Source organism: Anolis carolinensis, chromosome 2 (genome assembly GCF_035594765.1).
Source record: "Anolis carolinensis isolate JA03-04 chromosome 2, rAnoCar3.1.pri, whole genome shotgun sequence".
NCBI classification, from domain to species: Eukaryota; Metazoa; Chordata; class Lepidosauria; order Squamata; family Dactyloidae; genus Anolis; species Anolis carolinensis.
Window position 1 is genome coordinate 170,819,114 of NC_085842.1, and position 24,748 is coordinate 170,843,861.

Below are 24,748 nucleotides of genomic sequence, written 5' to 3' on the forward strand. Positions count from 1 at the left end.
AAAGCAGTGGTTCCCAACCTTTAGGTTTCCAGATGTTAAATCCCAGCCAGTTTACCAATTGTTAGGAGCTGTGGGAGCTGAAGTCCAAAACACCTGGAGGCCCAAAGGTTGGAAACCACAGATATAAAGAATCCACAAATATGCCTTAAGGAAAGACCATGATGCTTGACTGATCACGTTTTCATTCTAGAAGAATTGGCTATCACTAAGGTACAATATCTAAAGTTTTCCCTATTTCCTTCATCTCTTTGTAATCTTCTTCATTGCTCCCATCACATCCTCATTCCTCAGGCTGTAGATGACAGGGTTCAGCATGGGTGTGACCATTGTGTAGAGGACAGCCACAACCCGGTCCTTTGTGATACAGTAGGATGAGGAAGGCCGGATATAGACTGCAATTACAGTACCATAGAACAGGGAGACGACCCCTAAGTGAGAGCCACATGTTGAGAAAGCCTTACGCTTCCCAGTAGCTGATGGCATCTTCAAGATGGCTACCAGGATGAGTATATATGAAACCACAATAAGGAAGAAAGGACCCATAATGATCAAGGAGCCCTCTGTGAAAGCCAGGAGTTCATTGGGCAGAGTAGAGGAACAAGAGAGACGCAAGAGGGGCTGGACATCACAAAAAAAAGTGTGGGATCTCCCTGGAGGCACAAAAGGAGAGCCGGGCCATCAAGAGAACGTGGACCAGTGAGTGGAGATGAGCCAGCAGCCAGGAACTCATTACCAGCATGAGGCAGCGCTTGTTACTCATGAGGACAGAATAACGCAATGGGTGGCAGATGGCTACATAGCGGTCATATGCCATGGAAGCAAGTAGAAAGCTGTCTGTGTGGCCAAGGGCCACAAAGAAGTACATTTGAGTGAGACAGCCCCAGTAGGTGATGGCCTTTGTGGGTGATAATAAGTTCTCCAAAGCTTTGGGCACAGTGGTAGAAGCAAAGCCAAGATCTGCCAGGGAAAGGTGACTGAGAAAGAAGTACATGGGGGTATTGAAGAGGCGAGAGTCAGTTCTGATGAGCAAGATGATAATCAAATTTCCCAGGAGGGTGAGTATATAAATGGAGAGAGAAAAAGCAAAGAGAACCCCTTGATTTCCTGTTTTGGTGGACAATCCAAGGAGGACAAATCCAGATGTTCTGGTTTGGTTCACATTGTCCATGTGTCATCTATAAATCCTGTGAGGAAAAGAAGATAAGTCTGAGATGGTCAGTAGGAACATGACATGGCCTGATTTCATTGAGGCTTCAGAAATTATGGAAAAGTTGATTTGGATCATGTCATCAGCCCTAACTAATACTACTAATAATAATTTTTATTTCTTACCCACCTCTACCCAAGACTCGAAGAGAAATTAGAGCAGATCCTTAGAATCAGTTGCATTTACCTATATGTCAACTCATCACTGAGCAATTGATTCAATAGGTTTTCTCTAACTAATAGAATTTTGTTCTTTGTCTCAGCATAGCACATTAGGAACCTTTGGTCCACTGGATGTTTTAGACATCAGATCTCAGAAACCAACAAGATCTGTGGTAAGAGATTAGGACAGTGGATCTCAACCTGTGAGTCCCCAGATGTTTTAGTCGTTGACTCCCAGAAATCCTAACAGCTGGTAAACTGGCTGGGATTTCTGGGAGTTATGGGCCAAAACACCTGGGGATCCACAGGTTGGGAATCACTGGATTAGAAGAATGGTAGTCTAAAAGAGAGGTGTCAAACTAAACGCAAAATTTAAACCAGAAGCAAACTTGGTGTAGCAGTTTAAATGTTGGACTATATTGGAGACCTGAGTTCGAATCCATACTGGCCTATGGGAATTCATTGTGTGACCTTGGGCAAGTCATATCATATCAACCCCAGAGAAAAGCAAACACAACTCCCTTCTAAATAAATCTTGCCAAGAAAGCCCTGTGATGGGGCCTCCATAAACTGGAAACTACTTTAGGGCATAAAACAACAAAATCAACAGTGCCAATTGGTATTAAGAGATGAATCCAAATCCCTAGTATCACTTTATTTATTAATTAGAACAGTTCTATCCCACCCTGTATCATCAAACCTCACTGAAGAATCATAGAATCATAGAATAGTAGAGTTGGAAGAGACCACATGGGCCGTCTAGTCCAACCCCCTGCTAAGAAGCAGGAAATCGCATTCAAAGCACCCCCGACAGATGGCCATCCAGCCTCTGCTTAAAAGCCTCCAAGGAAGGAGCCTCCACCACGGCCCCGGGGAGAGAGTTCCACTGTCGAACAGCTCTCACAGTGAGGAAGTTCTTCCTGATGTTCAGGTGGAATCTCCTTTCCTGTAGTTTGAAGCCATTGTTCCGTGTCCTAGTCTGCAGGGCAGCAGAAAACAAGCTTGCTCCCTCCTCCCTATGACTTCCCCTCACGTATTTGTACATGGCTATCATGTCTCCTCTCAGCCTTCTCTTCTGCAGGCTAAACATGCCCAGCTCTTTAAGCCGCTCCTCATAGGGCTTGTTCTCCAGACCCTTAATCATTTTAGTCGCCCTCCTCTGGACGCTTTCCAGTTTGTCAACATCTCCCTTCAACTGTGGTGCCCAAAGTTGGACACAGTATTCCAGGTGTGGTCTGACCAAGGCAGAATAGAGGGGGAGCAGGACTTCCCTGGATCTAGACGCTATTCCCCTATTGATGCAGGCCAGAATCCCGTTGGCTTTTTTAGCAGCCGCATCACATTGTTGGCTCATGTTTAACTTGTTGTCCACGAGGACTCCAAGGTCTTTTTCGCACACACTGCTGTCAAGCCAGGCGTCCCCCATTCTGTATCTTTGATTTCCATTTTTTCTGCCGAAGTGAAGTATCTTGCATTTGTCCCTGTTGAACTTCATTTTGTTAGTTTTGGCCCATTTCTCTAGTCTGTCAAGATCGTTTTGAATTCTGCTCCTGTCTTCTGGAGTGTTAGCTATCCCTCCCAGTTTTGTGTCGTCTGCAAACTTGATGATCGTGCCTTCTAACCCTTCGTCTAAGTCGTTAATAAAGATGTTGAACAGAACCGGGCCCAGGACGGAGCCCTGCGGCACTCCACTTGTCACTTCTTTCCATGATGAAGACGACGCATTGGTGAGCACCCTTTGGGTTCGTTCGCTTAGCCAATTACAGATCCACCTAACCGTAGTTTTGTCTAGCCCACATTTTACTAGTTTGTTTGCCAGAAGGTCGTGGGGGACTTTGTCGAAGGCCTTACTGAAATCCAGGTACGCTACATCCACAGCATTCCCTGTATCGACCCAACTCGTAACTCTATCGAAAAAAGAGATCAGATTAGTCTGGCATGACTTGTTTAAACATAAAATCAATTGGGAGTATTTTTCCCCCATTTGAGAGAGAATGGGGAAAAAAATACTCCAAATGGATTTTATCTGTATCTGTAGTCATCCATAGGAGCCAGTTTGTTGTACTTTTTGGACACTCAGAAGGAACTTCTTACAATTTACTGTGAAAAAGCTGTGCAATGTCAATGATCAGGGGTAATATGCCTTAAAATAGCAGTGGCAGGTGTGACAACAGTATAGGAGGGTTGTTAATATTCCTGCTTGTTTTTTGAATATCTTGACAGCCCAGGTTATTTGGATCAGTTGGACCCTGTTTCAATCCTCCTTTTGTTTGTGCCATTTATATTACTATAATCAGGAAGTGACATAATAACCTGAAAGAGACCCAAAACCAACTTAAGATAATAAAGCTTCATAGATAACACTATGCAACAAAATTTGAAAAAAAAAGATGTTCCTATTTTGAAAGTGTTATTCCTGTTTAATTGCATGGTACATACTTTGAAAATAGTTGTTAAACTCCAGAAACTTCGTTTTTGTGGCTGCCCCAAACTATGTTGAATTGGTTGAGACTCGATGAGGTATTCATTGAAAAGCTATAGCAAAATGTGCTGCAGGATTTCCTGCAGAAACAAAGTTTTTGCAGTTTAATAAACTTTTCCCGTGTTTTTATGGTAGCCGCATTAGTAAATGACATTTATAACCCCAGAACAAACATTGTATTACATAGTACAGTAGAGTCTCACTTATCCAAGCCCCGCTTATCCAAGCCTCTGGATAATCCAAGCCATTTTTTTGGTCAATGTTTTCAATATATCGTGATATTTTGGTGCTAAATTTGTAAATACAGTAATTACAACATAACATTACTGTGTATTGAACTACTTTTTTGTCAAATTTGTTGTATAACATGAAGTTTTGGTGCTTAATTTGTAAAATCATAACCTAATTTGATGTTTAATAGGTTTTTCCTTAATCCCTCCTTATTATCCAATATATTCGCTTATCCAAGCTTCTGCCAGCCCATTTAGCTTGGATAAGTGAGACTCTACTGTATAATGAAAGGCAACTCTGAGCATGGGATGAGGAATCATTGGCCCTCCAGATATTTTTTTACCATAGCTCTCTTTAGGTCCACTCAACATAGCCCATGATAAGGGATCGTGGGAGTTGTGGAAGGCCAAAATTTCTCCAATTTTAAAAGGTGAAGTGGAATCTGAGCTCAGAGCACTTTGGAGAAATAAATCACCAAGAACAGATGACACACCAATAGAGCTGCTTCAAACTATAGAATGGGAAATGCCAAGAAATCCAAGCTGAGCTCAAAAAAGAACTGGGATCATATTGCAAACATAGGTTGGATAATGCTGAGCACCAAATAATTTAAGAGGAAAATCAGTCTTTGCTATATAGATTTTACAAAAGCAAAGCTTTTGATATATGATAAAAAAACTATGAATTGCTCTATAAAATGGGTGTTGTCGAATTGCTTTCATGGCCGGAATTACTGGGTTGCTGTGAGTTTTCCAGGCTGTATGGCCATGTTCCAGAAGCATTCTCTTCTGACGTTTCACCCACATCTATGGCAGGTATCCTCAGAGATTGTGAAGTCTGTTAGAAACTAGGCAAGTGGGGTTTATATATCTATGGAATGTTCAGAGTGGGAGAAAGAACTCTTGTCTGTTTGAGGCAAGTGTGAATGTTGTGATTGGCCACCTTGATTAGCATTGAATGGCCTTGCAAAAAATGCCATGTTATTTGATTGTCCTGATGTCTAACTTGCACTCAGGACAAGAGGCTAGTTTTAGGACAGAATACAGAGATGGAATGGTTTACAATTGAAAAGGAGGGCAGGCAAGATTGCATTTTATCTCCTATCTATATAAGCTGTACATTGGACATATCACACATAAGGTAGTATAGATTCAAGAGAAAGGAGTCATGACAATGGTGCTGGAGAAGAGTTCTGTGGAAATCGTGGACTGATAAAAATACCAATAAATGAGTCGTAGAACAAATCAAGCCAAGATGACTAAATTGAGACTATCATTCTTTCACCATATCATGAGAAGACATGACTCACTAGAAAAGATAATCATGATTGCTAAGTTAGATGGCAGTAAGAAAAAAGGAAACCTGCATTCTTGGTGAATAGATGTAATCAAGTAGCCCTAAGTCTGCAAAACATGAGCAGGCTATTGTAGATAGGGTGACTTGGAAGTCACTGGATTGTCATAGGTCTTACATTGATTTGATTTTTTATCATGTTAGAAGCAACTTGAGAACACACTGCAAGTCGCTTCTGGTGTGAAAGAATGGGCCATCTACAGAGACGTTGCCAAGGAGATGCCTGGATGTGTTAGCTAGGAGGCATCTCTCATGTCTCCACAAGCTAGATCTGACCCCGTCTTGAAGATTCGAACCGGCAACCTTCAGGTCAGCAACCCAACCTTGAGGTCAGCAGTTCAGCCAACACAAGGGTTTAACCCATTGCACCACCTCCGCTCCATACATTGATTTGATGGCAGTTAACAAGAACAATAAAGCTCATCCATGCTTAAAGACCCTGTAAACAGATTAAATCTGATTTTGGAAGCTGAACAGGACATTTGAATGGGAAAATTCTATGGAATACTAGAAACTGTAGGCAACAATTCAGAGGAGGGCAACGGCACACCATCTCTGAGTAGTCATTGTCTAAGAAAACCCTATTAAATTCATGGGTTTTATTAAGGCAATGGGTGAAATGAAGGCACATACATACATACAAAAATCCCCACCCTTATGTACACAACGCTTGCTCTATTCTAAATATAATGAAATTGTACCCCACTTTCCTATCCTTCCCAGTTATTTTCAGAACAGTGTCTTTCTGTTCCAATTTACAAGGCTACTAACTACGTACCTGAAAAGAAGATGGTTCCTTTGTCTTTTCTGTCAGTCAAAGCAGATAACTTTCCTCATCCAAAGTGAAGAAAGGAAGAAGACTGGAGCATATCTAAAAGTTCAGCAGAGAGTGGATAGACAAATATCCCAATCTCTGGTGAGATTAAAGGGCAGGAAGCATGGAAAGTAAATAGTGTGTTTTTATGAGGGGAGAGGGCTAAGAGAAGGAACAAACGGCATGATCTTAGTGGATCATTGAAAGAGAATTACATAAAAGAGTCAGAAAATGAGGACCTAATGGAAATACATATGGGGGAGAAATGGATGGGTGGAGGCAGTACAACTTGGTTTTGGGTTGTAAAAAAAGCAGCAAAGGGCTGAACCTTGTGTCGTTCCCGCTACATTCTGGTCTGGTAGAAAGAAATGCAAGAGAGACCTCTGCCTCTCTGGAGCTTACCTGAGACTTGAACCAATGGGATAAGACACCACAGGGATTCCAATAGCTTCAGTCAACAGTTCCAAACTGCTGCAAAGGAGTTCATTACATCAGTACTGCTTTGTTAGCCAGGCAGATTTGCTTTGGGGAAATGAGGTGAAAGAGGCCAGGTTTTGAAGGTAAATATTGTCCTGAATTATTTAAAGTTGCATAGACTGCAGGTGCATCTACAGCTCTACACTGTAGAATTAATGAAGTTTGACACCAATTTGTCTACCACGGCTCAATGCAGTGAAATCCTAGAATTTTGAGAATGGTGAGGCGCCAAACTTTTGCAGAGAAGACTAAGTACCTTGTAAAGCTACAGCTCTCATGATTCCATAGCATTAAACCATGACAGTTAAAGAGGTGTCATGTAGATGGAACATGACTCTCGTTTCAGGGGTGAAAGTTAGGTAGAATTGAAATCAATGATGACTGAGAGCTCTCATGTCAGTGGGTCATTGAATCCATGTCCAGTTTTGACTAGTTTCCTGTAAGAGTTCTCCAATGTTCCTGACCTATTTAGAAGTTTGGTTTAGCACCTTGGGTGCCTCCTTCAAATCCTGGGATGTATTCTCTGACCTGCTAGCACTCAATCACATGAATGAATAATGATTTTTTATATCTGAGGTAGGAATCATGTGGCCCTCCGTATGTTGTAGGATTGCAGCTTTCACCATTCTTCAACATTGGCTACGCTAGCTAAGAAAACTGGAACTTGCAGTCTAAATGCATCTTGAGCATGATTCCCAGTCACGGTTTAAGTATTGCCTTTTAAGACTTGTCACATTTCAATGAGAGCCAAAGCAAGATTCATGGCATTTTCCTCTCAGATGTAGTAGTCCTACCGTGCCTTCCCCAACCCAATGCTCTTTATATGTGCTAGACTTAATCCCCCACTATTCATAGCCAACTGGCTGGAAATGATGGGAATGGTAGTCCAGCATCTCTGCAAGCCACTGTATTGGGTAAGGCTGATCTAGGAACTGTACATATTCAACTTTATGTTTCTTTAATTCAGTGGGATATAGATATCAGTAATCCTTTGGAAATCTACACTGTCAGAAAAACATATTCTGTCCTCATTGGTCAAGATTGGAAAATGTTCCCTCCAAATTCTTCTCCATCTGTTCTGATGCAAGTCAGTTTTCCCTTTCATTTGTTGAGTTGTAGATAGGGTTCAGTACCTTGGAGAGCTCAACTAAAGGTCACAGAGATATGTTTGATGCGGAATATGAAGTATAATAGAGTCTCACTTATCCAACATAAATGGGCTGGAGGAACATTTGATAAACAAATATGTAGGATAATAAGGAGGGATTAAGGAAAAGCCTATTAAACTTCAAATTATGTTATGATTTTACAAATTAAGCACCAAAACATCATGTTTTACAAGTCTGTCACTTGTTTGGGAGCGTTGGCTGCACTTGTGTTGTTGTTGGGCGTGTTGGCCCGCTGTGCATTGCTGCTTAGAGAAACTGCTGTGAATCCAGGCAGGAGACAGACTGCGTTGGATAATACAAAACACTGAATAAGTGAGACTCTACTGTCATAAGTTCTGAATGAATTCTAGTAAAAACAGATTTGATGTTTGTTCCCCATGTGTTGCATGAATGTGGAGTTGTTGATAGAGAAAACATTGAGAAGAATTAAAATAGCATGCATAACATTATGTTTTCTAAGGAAAATCATCTTCTTTTGCTAGTGGCACATAAAAGACAAATGAACCAGTGTTTCTTTAATCCTTTTTGTAATGTTTGAGTGTTGCTACCACAAAATGCCTCCTTGTCTTTCTTCCTTCTTAATTTTAAATAAAGATTCTTTCAGTTACTCACAGATGGATATTTAGGAAGTTTCCATTAGGAATTTATTAGCCTTGAAAATTTTGTCTTTTTGATTTCCTTAATAATTATTTGGATGTGGCACCTTCCATATCTCTTCAAATTTATAATTAGGCAAAATCACATGCTATAGGGGAAGAAAAAGGCACATAATTTTATTTGGAATTCTTCTTGAGTGAACTTGATTCTTATGCTTGTGCTAAATTGACCTTATGGGAGAATTTGGATTTGAAGGTTGGGAAGAAAATGTTTGATGTGGGCAGGTAATAGGATTGCTGCCCAAAATCAAATACTTGAGGGGGAGTGATTAGTTTATGTCCTTCTCAATTCTGCAAGAGCAGTTTAACTTACTTTTATCAGCAAAATGACAATATTTTGAATTAAAACATTTGCTACAATTCAGCACAAAGTACTTCTGAGGTTCTCTTGATGTTGGAAACATTGATACTGACCAAGTATCTAAAGTTTCTAAACCAATATGTGTGTATGTTTATTATCAATCAATCAATACAACAGACATGCAAAGTTTACAACATGAACTGGAATGTACATTTCTAGCTAATTAAAGATTAACTATTTTAACATCTACAGTAGAGTCTCACTTATCCAACCTTCGTTCATCCAATGTTCTGTATTATCCAGCACAGTCTGCCTCCTGCCCAGATCCACAGCTGTTTCTCTAGGCAGCAATGCACAGCGGGCTAACATGCTCAACAACAACACAGGTGCAGCCACACTCCCAAACAAGTGGCAGACTTGTTGTAAAACATAATGTTTTGGTGCTTAATTTGTAGAATCATAACGTAACTTGATGTTTAATAGGCTTCTCCTTAATCCCTCCTTATTATCCAACACTTTTGCTTATCCAACGTTCTGCTGGCTTATTTATGTTGGATAAGGGAGACTTTACTGTATAACCAGTACAGATCTTCAACTTTAAATCTAATCTCAGAATTGATTCTGAAGAAAGCACACATCATTTGATATCCTCAGTATTGTTTTAGTTGCTGCTGTTTTTATAGTCCCTGATTTTGACAATGTTTCTGTACCTTGAACATGTCCTTTCATGCTAGGCCAAACTTGTATGGATTCACAGCCCAATGATAGCACCCTTGAAACTGAGAGAAAAAGAAATGTTGGCATAAGCTTTTGTAGACATCCTCAGATGAATGCAATGCTTAGGAGCAGACCTTTATGGGCTGACTGTATGTATGAATAACAATAAATACAAAACTTGTGGGTATGGTGATGACGTGGCAAGTTCAATTTTAATGATGATCATTAAAAGGCAAGATGTTGCTGAAAGCCATGGAGGGAGTTCTTGGAATGTAGTATGAGGCTGGCTGGGAATCAGAAAGGAGATGCTGTAAACAAGCCAAGAGAATCAACACCCCAACCCCAAGAGGGCTCCCTTGGCCAAGATTTCCTGGACACTGATCCAAACGTACATACTATGTCTTTGAATGTTTTCAGTCTAGCACAATTAATAATTTGAATGCAACAGCAAGAGTAAGAATAGATACAAATGAAACATAAATTGTGATAATTTTAAAGACAGTTAAACTAATGTTAAAACACGAGATGTACAACACATCAATTAAAAAACACAATATTCACCATTTGAAAGTCCTTTTTAATCAGCCAGTCAATTGTCCAAATGTGTGCCTAAATAAAAAGGTCTTTGCCCACCATCAGAAGGAGGACCAAAGAAGAAACCAGCCATTTGTCCTTACAAAGAGAACTCCACAATTTTTATGATGACCAGTCATCAAGAAAGTAACCCCCTCCTTTTCTTCTGCTATCTTTACCAGCACCACCTCTTCACTTTTCTCCATCATCCTCATTCCTCTACAGCAGTGGTTCTCAACCTGTGGGCTGCGGCCCAGCAGTGTGTTGTGAGAATGAAAATCTGGTCTGTGAACCTCCTTCCTCTTTATTTATTTATTTATTTTATTTCCTCTCCTTTCTGCAGAGCTGACCACATTGGATAGACCGCATCAGCTCTAGATTTTCTGTGGGCAAGCAGATGGCGACTACTGGATGGCATATGTTCTGTATCAGAAACTAGAGCGGATGTGGTCTATCCAATGCAGTTCTCTGAATCAGCACCCCAAATAACCAAACCAAATCTAAAGTTGACCAAAAACTGTTTCCTAACCCTTTTGGTACTAATGTTGGAGAGTGGTCCCTGGTCAAAATGGTCCCCAGTCAAGTGGTCCCTGGTCAAAGTGGGCCCTGATCAAGTGGCCCTGGTTCAATTGGACCCTGATCAAGTAGGCCCTGGTCAAAAAAGGTTGTGAACCACTGTACTAGATCATCACTTCCTCAAAACAGCCCTGGACTTGACTAGTAGCCTTGCCATGGAGACCTTGATGTCATTGTTCCTCAGGCTGTAGATGAAGGGGTTAAGGGTCGGGGTGAGCACTGCATACAGGAGAGAGATGAAAGTTCCTTTCTGGGCTGAGTAAGCAGAGGTAGGCTGGAAATAGAGGCAGCTGATAGTGCCGTAGAACAAGACCACGACAGCCAGGTGAGGGCCACAGGTTGAGAAGGCCTTGCGCTGACCACCAGCCATTGGGACTTTCATTATGGTATGAAATATGCATGCATAGGAGATAACAATGAGGGCAAAAGGTCCTAGAATATCCACCATGCCTTCTGTCAGTGCCAGGATCTTAATGAGCCTTGTGTCAGAGCAGGAAATATCCAGGAAGGGGTAGATGTCACAGAAGAGGAATGGAATCTCCGAAGAGTTGCAGAAAGAAAGCCGTGAGATCAGAAGTGTGTAGAGCAAGGAGTGGAGAGACGAAAAGATCCAAGAGCCAGATACTAGAAAGACACAAACCTTGTGACTCATCACTGTGGTATAGTGTAATGGGTGGCAAATAGCCACGTAGCGGTCGTATGCCATGCAAGCCAGGAGGACATTATCTGTATTGCCAAAAGCCACATAGAAATACATTTGGGTCAAACACCCTCTGTAGGAGATGGTCTTAGTCTGGGATATCAAATTTGACAGTATCTTTGGTACAGTGGTGGAAACAAAGAAGGAGTCAACTAGGGAGAGATGACTGAGAAAGAAGTACATTGGAGTATGGAGAAGGTGGTCATCAAAATGAACGAGTACAACAATCAGAAGATTCCCCACAAGGCACAACATGTAGACCAAGAGAAATATTAGGAAAAACAGACCCTGTTGTTCAAACTGGCTGGAGAGGGTTAATAGGACAAAGTCAGGGTGGTGTGTTTGATTCATCCAAACCATTTTGCATCTGTCAAATGAGAGAGAAAAAAGAGATAAAAATGCAATCTACTAGTGAGGTAAACATTTCATTTGTCCACTAGAGGAGAGCAGAAAAAACATAGGTGAAGATAGTTAGTTTATTTCCCACGATAGTTCCAGGAGCTACTTCAAACTCCACAGTTACAGTGTGATCATTACAAGTTAGCTACTAAAGCAATGTTCAGTGGAATCTGGAGATTTTCAGTTTAGGGAGGGCTTTTTAGATTCTCATCCAGAGAGCACCTCCTGAGCAAGCTACAAGCCTAGAATATCACAGTATGGAACCATGGCAGTTAAAGTGGATTAATAATGCTATCATTTGATTGCACAAAATGGCCACAGGTTCATTATTTTTTTCTTATCAGTGGCTCCTATTTTCAGGATTGTTTTGTGCTGAAGGTGGCAGCTGAACAGAGATGTATATGAAGAGAGAAAGAGAGAGAGAGAGAGACAGAGGCAAGGAGACTGAGAGAGAATCACAATATAGCTCCTTTCATGCCCATCTGCAGCAACTCCCTGCTGAGTAAACTAAGTCCAAGATCCATTTGCAGTTCGATTTCACTTGGCAACAATTGAAATAAACATAAGATAAGCAGCCCCCTTATGTCAGGTTAGAAAAAACCTGGTTTACTCATGAATTGGTTAACCAGGTTTTTTTTAATCTGACACATTTCAGGGGGGTTGAACCCTTAACCCCCCCCCCCCCCCCCCCAAGCAATGGGCCTGCAAACAGCTATTCAAACAGCTGAACCCTAGCTCCAGAATAGCCATTTACCTCCATTGATAGTGTTGCCTTGGGTCGCCATAAATTGGAAACAACTTGAAGGCACACAGGAACAAGGTCCATCCATTGTTTTTATAAGTGCCCTTCACCATGAAACTAAACTAGACATATAAGAGAAGAGTTCTATTCTAGCAGTCTACTATATATGCTCCTTTTCCATTGTAATAATAATAAATAATACATCTTTGTTTGTACCTCGCCTCCCTCTCCCCAAGGGGACTCGGGGCGGCTCACAGAAGTACTACAGTGCCGCATCTGAACCACAATATACAGTATACAAATACATAAAAATAAAATATATAACATAGATATAAAAACAACAATGTATGTAAAATCCCATTAAAATATAAGAGTTATATAATTCTAAAATGCAATAAAACCTGTGAATAAGTTTACTATCAGCAATAAAATGCAGAGTGGCACAATCGGGTCATTGGGCTGGCCAGAATTACACAGGCTCAAAGGCGTGTCGGAAGAGCCATGTTTTTAAACTTGTCAGAAATGCTTGAAGAATGGGGGCAAGTCTAATTTCTTTAGGTAGGGAATTCCAGAGCCGGGGAGCCACTATCAAGAAGGCCCTCTCTCTCGTCTCCGTCAACCGTATTTGAGACGGTGGTTGGACCGAGAGAAGGGCCTCTCCAGTAGATCTCAATGCTTGTGCCAGTTCATAGAAGGAGATGCAGTCTCGAAGATAGGTTAGACCTGAAGCATGTACACCCAATCGTGATGATTGTATAGTTAAGTTACAACTTATGTATTTCAGCCTATAGTTTGTAATATTGAGGCTGATGATTTAGTACTTATTTAGTCAAACATGGAGACCAAGCTCTGTTACAAAGCATCTAAATAAAAGGGAGAGTTTGGAGATGGACCTTCTTCTCAAACATTCAATCATCCTCCCTTTGCCTGATCCTAAAGGCAAAAGGCAAAGAGTAGACAAGTGGGCTCTCTGGATATTTTAAGATCCAGTAGATCACTTCCCAAAACCAGCATATAGCATAAAAGTATACGTGTTTATATGGGACATATTACTCCATCTGGGTTTCCAGCTGCATTTATAAGAACATCAAATACTATCTCCAGTTCATCAAGCAGCTGGGACTCACTAGAGCAAGAGGTACCTTTCTTTCCGCACAGCTACAGCCATTGTCAAAACTGGAATTTTTTTTTGGTAATAGGTAATATTTTCAATTCAATCTATGAATGACATATTTTAATTAACTTGGAAACTGATTCAGGGAGATTCTCCTTTCTTTAAGTTCCAGGAGATCTACATTATTTGGATAGAGGACTGAAGCATTACCAGCCTTACCAAGCTGCTGATTTCAAGACACAAGGGACTTTTTCCAGATTGGCAATTCCATCAGTGCCCTTTGCCATTCTGCTTAGTGAAGAAGAATTTCAGGCTGATATGGAATCATTAGTGATGGCGCTACCAGCTTTGTTCTCTAGCCTTTGAAATAACATAAGACATCAGCTGAGCATTTAGAAATAGAGTTTAGGCAAAGGGAAAAGTTCATGGGGAGCAGAATTCTTATTTGGCGAAGCTCTGCCCTGCTTTTCAAGGGACATGCATCTTGTAGCTACATCCCTGGTGGTCACTAAGGAACAAAAAAGCCCCTTAAACTATTTCTCCATATGTATATGCAATAGGAAAGACAGTTTTATCAACACATGTCTGAAAAATGAAACACATTTTCACCAGAAACTATAGAATCATAGATATAAAATGTATTCCAGTAGTCATTTGGATCAATCTTCCGCTATAGCAGGAATCCCCTGTCAAATCAACTTTTAAGAGTGCCAACCTAAGCTCTGTTTGCAAGACTCTAATAATCATATTATCAAAAAGTTTGTTCAATTTCAAAACAGATCTTACCATCAGAAGTTCTTCCTAATGATTATTTGGAATCTCCATCCCTGCCATTTGAATTCATTGCTTTTCAATCATAGCCTCCAACATAGTAGGAAACGAGCTTGCTTCATCTGCCTCATGACATCTTTTCAAATCATAGAATCATAGAATAGTAGAGTTGGAAGAGACCACATGGGCCATCTAGTTCAACCACCTGCTAAGAAGCAGGAAATCGCATTCAAAGCACCCCCGACAGATGGCCATCCAGCCTCTGCTTAAAAGCCTCCAAGGAAGGAGCCTCCACCACAGCCCCGGGTATGTATGAAGATGCCTAACAAGTCACGTCTCTGTTTTCTTTTCCACTGGTGAAACATACCCATCATTTTGAAATAATCGTGAGATCTCTAAGGAGCCAAGAATTCCCTTTAATTGTTGGAAGTTCACCAGGGATGAAGCAGCCACACATAACTGTTGGCACAGAAATGAATTTGCAAAGTTGCATTTGGCTGGGAAATAGACCTCTGGGGAAAAGCTAGTAGTATAGATAGCCCCAGAAGAGCTTGTTAGCTGAAGCCCTGTGCCGTCATCGCCAGCTGCATGCCTTGGTAGATGGTCCATCTGGATCAGCTTGAGGCCCAGAGATCAGAAGAAGAAGCAAAGACATGAAATCTAACCCTTTGGGGATGATCCAAAAGTTTGAATCCTAGAATCACCAAGTTGGGTAGGATGAGCTGCATTTCAGTGGAATAGAGAAGAGGTGGTAATAGCATACTGTAATGAAGTATGAGTTTTGTATTCATGTTTGTTGTGTTTAACTATGTGCTTGTGGTTTGGTTGGGTAGGTGTGAGACAGCGGCAGCCATTTAGTGGCTCTCATCTGAGGCAGTTGCCATGGAGATGTGGGTGGAGCCATCTGCCGAGGGGAGGAGAAGTGAAGAGGTTTTTAAAAGTGAAGCCTCAGTCTGTGCTCTGATGAGGCACAGGGAAGATTGATTCCAGGTTGATGGGATCAAGGAGACTCAATTGTTTATTTTGAGTCAGTTTCAAATAAATTTGGTGGCTTATTTAATGTAGTCTGTGTCCTGGAAAGGCACAGAGAATCTGTGATAGTATATTACAGAGGTGACTGGTTTGAAGTCACTGGATAGTCCAAGTTTCAGACTTTGGGAACCAATCCCAGCTGGACTCACAGAGATCCATTGAAGTAACAGTTTAAAAGGAGCAGAGGAAGAAGTTTTAACTACTTTAAGTAAAAGAAGTGATACTTTAGAGAGTTTGATTCATCTCATTCTAGTATTGTAACTGTTAATAAGAATACCTCTAAGTGAAACATCTTTTGTAGCCACCAAGCTTGTGCCTGAATAAACTTGATATTGTTCTTTTTACATCAAAGCATCTGTCGTCTATAGACTCCCTCAGCACAGTTGCACTACCATTTTAACACCAAATAAAGTAAAAGGCTTCTTCTGAGCTATTGGGTGGTTGAGCACTTTTATAATCTAAAGTGTCTCTCCACACAGTGGTGGCTGCATTTCCACTAATCGGTGGCAGTTACCTTTTATTATTTGGGACATCAATTCATTATTAATTGGGTCTTCTATGCTACCCTCTTTTACACATACCTTTCAACATTTCAGAGGGTCACATGGGGTCACATGGGGTCGTGTTGTTCTTATGCACAGCCTTTCCAGCTCATAACAGAAAGAGCTAGAATTTCAATGGAAGAGATGGGATGGACTTTATTTTGCAGTCTGTGCCCCTGTTCAGAAGATTCCACCTCACTTTCTATTTCTGTGAAAATTGGATTTAGAAAACCTTGGGTTGTTGTGGAAACAAGGATTGGCTATAAAGCTTCAGTGGAGATGCCTTTTCCTATGAAACTCATACAGGGGTAAATTTCTTTTCACCGCAATCCTTCTATAGTGTAGACATAATCTAAAAATATATTAAGCTATTAAACAAGTTAAAACAATGTATGTCCTCAGATTTGGATATAATGATTCAGGCTGAAAGAGCTTAAATAAACAGCCATTTAAAAATGGTGACAGAATGAAGCCAGCATAGGTACCATTCAAGCATCCAAGCAGAGGTCCTTCCAAAACCCAGTGATCCTGGTGAAGAAGATTCCAATCCACATCATCCCATAATGTATTGCTCCCACTGATGGGACATATTAGGACTTCTTCAGATATCAAGTTCCCAAGCCATTTCAGGCTTTAAATACCATCAGACCAGCATCTTGAATTCAGATTAGAAGTACTGTATATTGGTAGCCAACTGGCTACCAATATACAGTACTTCTAATCTGAATTCAAGATGCTGGTGTGATGGTATTGAACTCAATTCCTTTTAATATGATGATTTATGATTTGCATGGAGCCCTCGGTGTCACAGTGGGCAAAACCGCTGAGCTGCTGAACTTCTTGACCATAAGGTCGGCGGTTCAAATCCAGGGAACGGGGTGAGCTCCCGCTATTAGCCCCAGCTTCTGCCAATGCAAATGTGAGTAAATCAATAGGTACCGCTCCAGCAGAAAGGTAACAGCATTCCATGCAGTCATGCTGGCCACATGACCTAGGAGATGTCTTTGGACAATGCCAGATCTTCGGCTTAGAAATGGAGATGAGCACCACCCCCCAGAGTCAGACACGACTTGACTTAATGTCAGGGGAAAACCTTTACCTACCTATGATTTACATATTATATTGTATTCAGATATCTAGCTGTTACAATTTACACTAGCTGAGGCTTCTGAATCATCTTCAAGAGTAGCTCCATATAGTCTAAGCAGCAGGTGAATGAATTATTGTGGTCAAGTTAGGAAATTGACATGAAAAGCCGTAACAGGCTTTGCAATTGATATTGGCCCCAAGGACGCCAAGCCACAAGGTCCTCTTGGAGCTCCAGTGACAGAGATGGATCCAGATGTGCTCCCAAGCTGCACTGTTCATTTCTCAGCAGCCAAGACAGATCATTATACAGCTCTTGGAACCAAAAGCCCCCAGTGCACAGGACTTCTTGCAGGATTTAAATTTGGCTGAAAAGAAATGTCTACTATTAATGGCAGCTTGTGGCATGATTTCTATACTATGTTCCAGTAGCAGTGTAGCTATTCCAGCCAGCAATCTAGCTGCTTTACTTGGAACTAGTTATGACTTTGCAGTCATTTTCAAGGGCAATCCCAGGTACATAGTATTGCAGTAATAAAATCATGAACTATTGAATTGCAATTGAGGTTAGGGATCATCCCGGAAAGGCCTATCCCGCTTACATGGTCACTCCCATGTCATGATTCATCCAGACTGATGGAAAAGACAGAATGCCCTAGATTTTGTTCCTGTTCTGTGCTATTTTATTTTGGAGAACAAAATATGTTTTATTTGTTCCAGATATTCTCTGCTGGCTCTTGGTTCCATAAAAAAAAGTATACCAACTCCCCTGGTCATGAAGAACAGGAACAAAATCTATACTTTTCTATCTATCTGGACATGCCTTCGGTGAGATATTGAACTCACAGTTTTAGCCTGAACCTTAAAGGAGCTATCCAGAGTACTGGATAAGGTTCATGGATAGCTCCTTATTTGAAATAGATTTACACATAAATACACACACATATTGACATTTAAGTTACAATTTATGAGTTTCACATTTATGAATATGACTTTTAATGCAAAACAGTTATGATTATTAACCTCTACATCTAAATGTACTTATTAGCTGATTAAAAAAAAAACTATTGTAAGGTCTGAAGTCTGGAAAAAGGCTAGAGCACAATTGAAAGTTTTCAGAAGCACATGAGCAAAGCTTGAATCAGCTACTTTTTTGGACTTTAAATTCCAGAATCCCCCAACACAGACCTTGCTTTCCCAAGTTTCCCAGGACAGGTTTGAATAAAACAGTTGAGTCTGGATCCATGGGGTACAGCACCTTAGGCTCAAAGGGGAGGAGACATTAAGCATGAGAAGATGAATCTGGAAAGTTTATTAGCATTAGTCCATCATGTCTGCTTCTTCTTTGGATCTGACAATTGACTCACCCACCTGTTCTGTCTCCAGTGTGAGCATTGCTAGACATTTCTCGGCTTGGTAAGAAGGTTCCCCCTTTTCCATAGAGTTTTTGTTGCCATCTCTACGCAGATGACACGCAAATCCACTACTCGTTCCCATCTGACTCCAAGGAAGCCCCTCGGATGCTGAACCAGTGCCTGGCCGCTGTGGCGGACTGGATGAGGAGGAACAAGCTGAGGATCAATCCCGACAAGACAGAGGCCCTCCTGGTCAGTCGCTCGTCGGATCGGGGTATTGGGTGGCAACCTGTGCTGGACGGGGTTGCACTCCCCCTGAAATCACAGGTCCGCAGTTTGGGGGTCCTCCTGGATTCAGCGTTGACGCTTGAGGCTCAGGTGTCGGCGGTGGCCGGGAGGGCTTTTGCACAACTCAAACTTGTGCGCCAACCGCGACCATACCTCGTGAAGTCTGACTTGACCACGGTGGTGCACGCCTTAGTTACCTCTAGACTGGACTACTGTAATGCACTCTACGTGGGGCTTCCCTTGAAGACGGCCCGGAAATTACAACTAGTCCAACGCTCGGCGGCCAGATTAATAACGGGAGCGAGTTTCAGGGAGAGATCTACTCCCTTGTTTAAGGAGCTCCACTGGCTGCCGTTCATTTTCCGGTCCCAATTCAAGGTGCAGACCATCATTTATAAAGCCCTAAACGGTTTGGGACCCGCCTACCTTCGTGACCGCATCTCCTACTATAAACCTGCCCGAGCCCTTCGTTCATCTGGGGAGGCCCTCCTGTCTCCACTGCCTTTATCACAGGCCCGCCTTGTGGGAACAAGGGAGAGGGCCTTTTCTGCTGTGGCCCCCCGTTTGTGGAACTCACTGCCCATTGAGATCAGGCTAGCCCCCACTCTTTTAGCCTTTAGGAAAGTTTTAAAAACATGGCTCTTCCGGTGTGCTTTCGGAGAGTAATTGTATATACCTCCTGTGTTTCTCTCCCCAACATGTATTCTGTAGACCCTGTTCCCATGGTTTTATTCTTATCTCTTCTTACCCCGAGTTTTTAACCTTGTGTCCATGCGGCCCGCCCTTGTTATGTTATGCTACGTTCTGCTTTTTTGTTCTGTATTGTGTAGTGTTATTGTTGCATTGTTTAATTGCATTCTGATATGTTGTTTTTATATTTTGTCTATTGTATTGTCTTGGGCATGGCCCCATGTGAGCCGCCCCGAGTCCCCGTTGGGGAGATGGTGGCGGGGTATAAATAAAGTTTTATTATTATTATTATTATTATTTTGTCTGCCTTAAACTGTATCTTTGAGAATTGGCAAATAGGCGGCCCCTTTGCAAATGCAGGGGAAATAAAATTACAATGAACGTATCTGACACCCATTTGCTGAAAATATTTTTCTTTCTCACCAGGTCACTCATACTATTTCTGATTGTTTAATAGGTAAATAAAGCAGCCTTTATTCAACCCAATCTCTTGAGTCAGATTTCTTTATTCCCATTATGTATTAGCAAAACACACAAAACTACATCAAAACGTCATGTGCTTTCTTTCACCCCCCCCCCACGAAAAATATAGAAGAAAGTGGATGAAAAACAAGTCAATTATATGTCACATAACAACAACAACAACACTTTATTTATATTTGCAACACTTGTATGTTTTTGCTTTATGATGTTTAACTTTGTTGTGTGGTTTCCTTTTGGCAATTAAATGTTTTGCCTTGTTGGAAACCACCCTGAGTCCTTTAGGTGAGATAAGGCGGTATATAAATGAAGTATTTTTATTTTTATTTTTATTAAGCCCTATCTCCCCAAGGGGACTCAGGGCAGATCACAGTACACATGCATGGCAAACATTCACTGTCGTTTGGACAGACAGAACAGAACAGACAAAAAGGACGTATGTTGCATCAGTCCAACTTCAGTGCCTTGGAGGTTATGCTTGGATTCAGCCACAAGGGGTGCTGTTGCTCCATTCACTATGACGAAGAGCCATCAGGACTTGCTCCTTCCTTTTGATCACCAGTATTTCTGGTCTTTTTCTTTTATGGTGTCGTTTATTAGCAGTAACTAATTTCTTTATTTACAGCACTAAGCTGTTTTAGAACTGCTTAAGTAAACAGTGAGCTGGTTTTGACAGTCAGGTGCTCACCCCAACTGGGCTTCGAACTGGCCACCTTTCAATTGGTAAATCTTATTACTGCTGGTGATTTACCAGCTGTGCTAAAGCCCAGCCCATGTTCAAATGATAAGATTTATCCATTTATATTTACAATGGAATATGCTGTTTCAGAGTTACCTTCTCTGGAAGTTTTTAAGTAGAGGCTGGATGGCCATCTGTGGGGAGTGCTTAGATTATGTGTCTTACATGGCAGGAGGTTGGACTGGATATCCTTATAGTCTCTTCCAGCTCTGTGACACTATTCTATAATTCTAGGTAATACAGCATAGAAACCCATTGCTAAAGTGACAGATTTCGTCTTTACGTATGGACTATTAAAACAAAATCTTGATGAAAACAGTGTAAAAGCTAATCGTTTAAAAACCCAACAGTGAAGGGGAGTAGTGCACCTAAACACTTAAACACTCTTCAACATCAGCCAGCTGGCATACATGAAAATGAGTAAAGTTGTGTTAAAATACTCACACAATATAAGAACATACCCTGTAACAAGTTGTAATTTATTGGGTGCAATTCTGTATCTATTCCATATTTCAGAGCAGCTCTGAGAGACCTGACAATTTTAAGTTTAACTGCATTTGACTGCATTACGTAGATCTTCACTGATCATACAATGCAAATTCAAAGTGCATTACATGTCAGTGTAAATCCAGCCACTTACTACTACCAAGTTGTCCATCCACATTTGTGATTTTGACTTTTGTTGATATGATTATGCACTGATTTTATTATAATGTTCTCTCTAGGGATCTCTAACTTCCCCAGTGTAACACTACAGTCACTTCCTCTGGGCATCCTGGAAGATTTATGACCTTATCACATTGAGCTCATGAAGCGTAGGAGACTGTCCTTGTAGCATGAGGAATCAACCCTCTCAATCATTCAGCCTCCATTTGGAGTGCTGTCTCCCCATCACATGTGTCTCCCTTTTCAACTGTTCACTGAATTGCCATCACACAGAGAAGTCTTTTCATTGTTGCCCATGTTCACTTCACTCCATCAACCATAAAAGCCAAGCTTTTGCTAAAAGCCATGGAGGGAGTTATTGGAATGTGGTATGAGGTTGGCTGGGAAGCAGAAAGCAGATGCTGTATTTATTTATTATTTATTTACATCACTTTTACCCCGCCTTTCTCTCCGAGGAGACTCAAAGCGGTTTACAGTAAATGGCAAAAATTCAATGCCTAAAAACAATGTAAAAACAACAATTCATATAAAACAATCTACAAAACAACAGTTTATATAAAACAGATACCATTACAAAATAAAATCACATTATATAAAATTTTAAGAATGTCCAAGATTAAAATCCATTCATCCAGAATCCTCAAGTCTTCGTACAGGTCATGTAAAGTCCATGTTCTCATTCATTAAAAGCTTGTATGCACAACCATGTCTTTAAGGCTTTCCTGAAGCCTAGGAGAGTTGGTATCTGCCGTATGTTGCTGGGGAGGGTGTTCCACAGCCGAGGAGCCACCACCGAGAAGGCCCTGTCCCTCGTTCCCACCAGCCTTACCTGCGAGGCTGGTGGGACCGAGAGCAGGGCCTCCCCCGATGATCTAAGAGTTCTAGAAGGCTCATAGGGGGAGATACGTTCGGACAGGTAAGATGGGCCAGAACCAGCCAAGAGAACCAACACCCCAACTTCAAGAGGGCTCCCTTGGCCAAGATCCCTTGGACATAGATCCAAACGTACATAGCTATGTGTTTGAATTTCTTCAGTCTAGCACAGATGATACTTTAAATGCTACAGCAAGAGTAAGAATAGGTACAGGAAACATAAATGGTGATAATTTTAAAAGACAATGAAACTAATGTTAACACTAAATGTACAACACATCAATTAAAAACACAACATTCATCATTTGAAAGTCCTTTTTAATAAGCCAGGCCATTGTCCAAATGTGTGCCTAAATAAAAAGGTCTTTGCCCATCATCAGAAGGAGGAGCAAAGAAGAAACCAGCCTTTCTTCCTGACGAAGGGGACTATGCAACTTAAGAGCAGTCATCAAGATGGTAACCACCTCTTCCTCTTCTGCTATCTTCGCCAGCACCACCTCTTCTCCTCTCTCCATCATCCTTACTGCTCTAGAGCCTCACTTCCTCAAAACAGCCCTGGACTTGACTAGTAGCCTTGCCATGGAGGCCATGATGTCATTGTTCCTCAGGCTGTAGATGAAGGGGTTAAGGGTCGGGGTGAGCACTGCATACAGGAGAGAGATGAAAGTTCCTTTCTGGGCTGAGTAAGCAGAGGTAGGCTGGAAATAGAGGCAGCTGACAGTGCCATAGAACAAGACCACGACAGCCAGGTGAGGGCCACAGGTTGAGAAGGCTTTGCGCTGACAGCCAGCCATTGGGACTTTCATTGCGGTATGAAATATGCATGCATAGGAGATAACAATGAGGGCAAAAGGTCCTAGAATATCCACCATGCCTTCTGTCAGTGCCAGGATCTTAATGAGCCTTGTGTCAGAGCAGGAAATATCCAGGAGGGGATAAACATCACAGAAGAGGTAGGGAATTTCCCAAGAGTTACAAAAAGAAAGCCGTGAGATCAGAAGTGTGTAGAGCAAGGAGTGGAGAGACGAAAAGATCCAAGAGCCAGATACTAGAAAGACACAAACCTTGTGACTCATCACTGTGGTATAATGTAATGGATGGCAAATAGCCACGTAGCGGTCGTATGCCATACAAGCCAGGAGGAAGTTATCCGTATTGCCCAAAGTCAAAAAGAAATACATTTGGGTCAAACACCCTCTGTAGGAGATGGTCTTAGTCTGGGATATCAAATTTGACAGTATCTTTGGTACAGTGGTGGAAACAAAGAAGGAGTCAACTAGGGAGAGATGACTGAGAAAGAAGTACATTGGAGTATGGAGAAGGTGGTCATCAAAATGAACGAGTACAACAATCAGAAGATTCCCCAGAAGACACAACATGTAGACCAAGAGAAATATTAGGAAAAATAGACCCTGTTGTTCAAACTGGCTGGAGAGGCTTAAAAGGACAATGTCAGGGTGGTTTGTTTGGTTCATCCAGACCATTTTGTACCTGAAAAAGGAGATAGAAAGGCAATCTAACTGGTGAGGACAGCTTCTCATTTGTTCACAGGAGGAGGGCAAAAAAAAAAAAAACATAGGTGAAGAGAGTTAGTTTATTTCCCATGATAGTTCCAGGAGCTATTTCAAACTCCACAATTACAGTGTGATTGTTCCACTTTAACTGCTAAGGCAACATTCAGTAGAATCTGATATGGGGTTTTTTTTAGGCCCTCAGCCAGCGTGCACTTCCTGACAAAACTGCAAGCCTAGAATGCCATAATACACAGCTATTATTATTATTATTACTACTACTACTACTACTACTACTACTACTATTACCGCCATGCTTTATCTCTTCCAACAGAGACTCAAAGATGCTTACAATTAAAAGCATGACGACATAGTTTAAAATATGCAAACATGAAAACAAAATTAAACATAACAGTATTAAAAATCACTTTTAAAATCAATTAAAACATATTCAAAGCTATAGCAGTCAAGGTGGATTAATACTGGTTGCATGAAAGTGCCACAGGTTCATTATTGGGAGGCTTTTCTTAGCAGTGGCTCCCATTTTTAGGATTGTTTCGTGCTGCACACAGAGGCCCCATCCACACTGCTGAATAAAATCCCATATGATCTGCTTTGAACTGGGATATAAATAAATAATAATAAAACTTTATTTATACCCCGCCACCATCTCCCCAATGGGGACTCGGGGCGGCTTACATGGGGCCATGCCCGGGAAAAATACAATATAACACAATATAAAAACAACATATCATAATACAATTACAACAATACAATAAGGATATATGACAGTGTGGACTCAGATATTCCAATTCAAAGCAAACATTGTGGGTTATTCTGCCTTGATATTCTGGGTTGTATGGCTGTGTGGAAGGACCCAGAGAGAGATAAAACTATAATATATGTAGCTCCTTTAATGCTTATCTGCAGCAACCCGCTGCTGAATAAACTAAGTCCAAGATATATTTGTAGTTCAACCTCACTTGGCAACAACTGAAATAAACGAAGGACAAATATGGAGAAAGAAAGAACAAATGGGACAT

General features: G+C 41.3%; 3 protein-coding genes across 3 annotated transcripts; all 3 read right to left on the minus strand.

Moving 5' to 3' along the window:
• Positions 1 to 240: 240 nt before the first annotated feature.
• On the minus strand, positions 241 to 1,342 carry LOC100559606 (olfactory receptor 1361-like). Its single transcript, XM_008116421.3, is given in 2 exon segments — positions 241 to 636; positions 638 to 1,342. Coding segments are annotated over 2 exon segments (927 nt in total). The 5' UTR covers positions 1,169 to 1,342.
• An 8,459-nt stretch (positions 1,343 to 9,801) lies between these two features.
• Positions 9,802 to 12,412, minus strand: LOC100559409 (olfactory receptor 1361). The gene has a single exon (XM_003224486.4). It carries the CDS (start codon positions 11,775 to 11,777, stop codon positions 10,830 to 10,832), a length of 948 nt encoding a protein of 315 aa, XP_003224534.1. The 5' UTR covers positions 11,778 to 12,412; the 3' UTR covers positions 9,802 to 10,829.
• Positions 12,413 to 20,797: 8,385 nt separating this feature from the next.
• LOC100559208 (olfactory receptor 1361-like) lies at positions 20,798 to 23,997 on the minus strand. The gene has a single exon (XM_003224485.4). The coding sequence runs from the start codon at positions 23,769 to 23,771 to the stop codon at positions 22,731 to 22,733; it is 1,041 nt and encodes a 346-aa protein (XP_003224533.2). The 5' UTR covers positions 23,772 to 23,997; the 3' UTR covers positions 20,798 to 22,730.
• Positions 23,998 to 24,748: the final 751 nt, after the last annotated feature.

What these genes read in the sequence shown, in the direction of transcription:
- LOC100559409 (XM_003224486.4), bottom strand. Translation starts at nt 11,777, where the DNA reads ATGGTTTGGATGAATCAAACACACCACCCTGACTTTGTCCTATTAACC.
- LOC100559208 (XM_003224485.4), bottom strand. Translation starts at nt 23,771, where the DNA reads ATGTTTTTTTTTTTTTTGCCCTCCTCCTGTGAACAAATGAGAAGCTGT.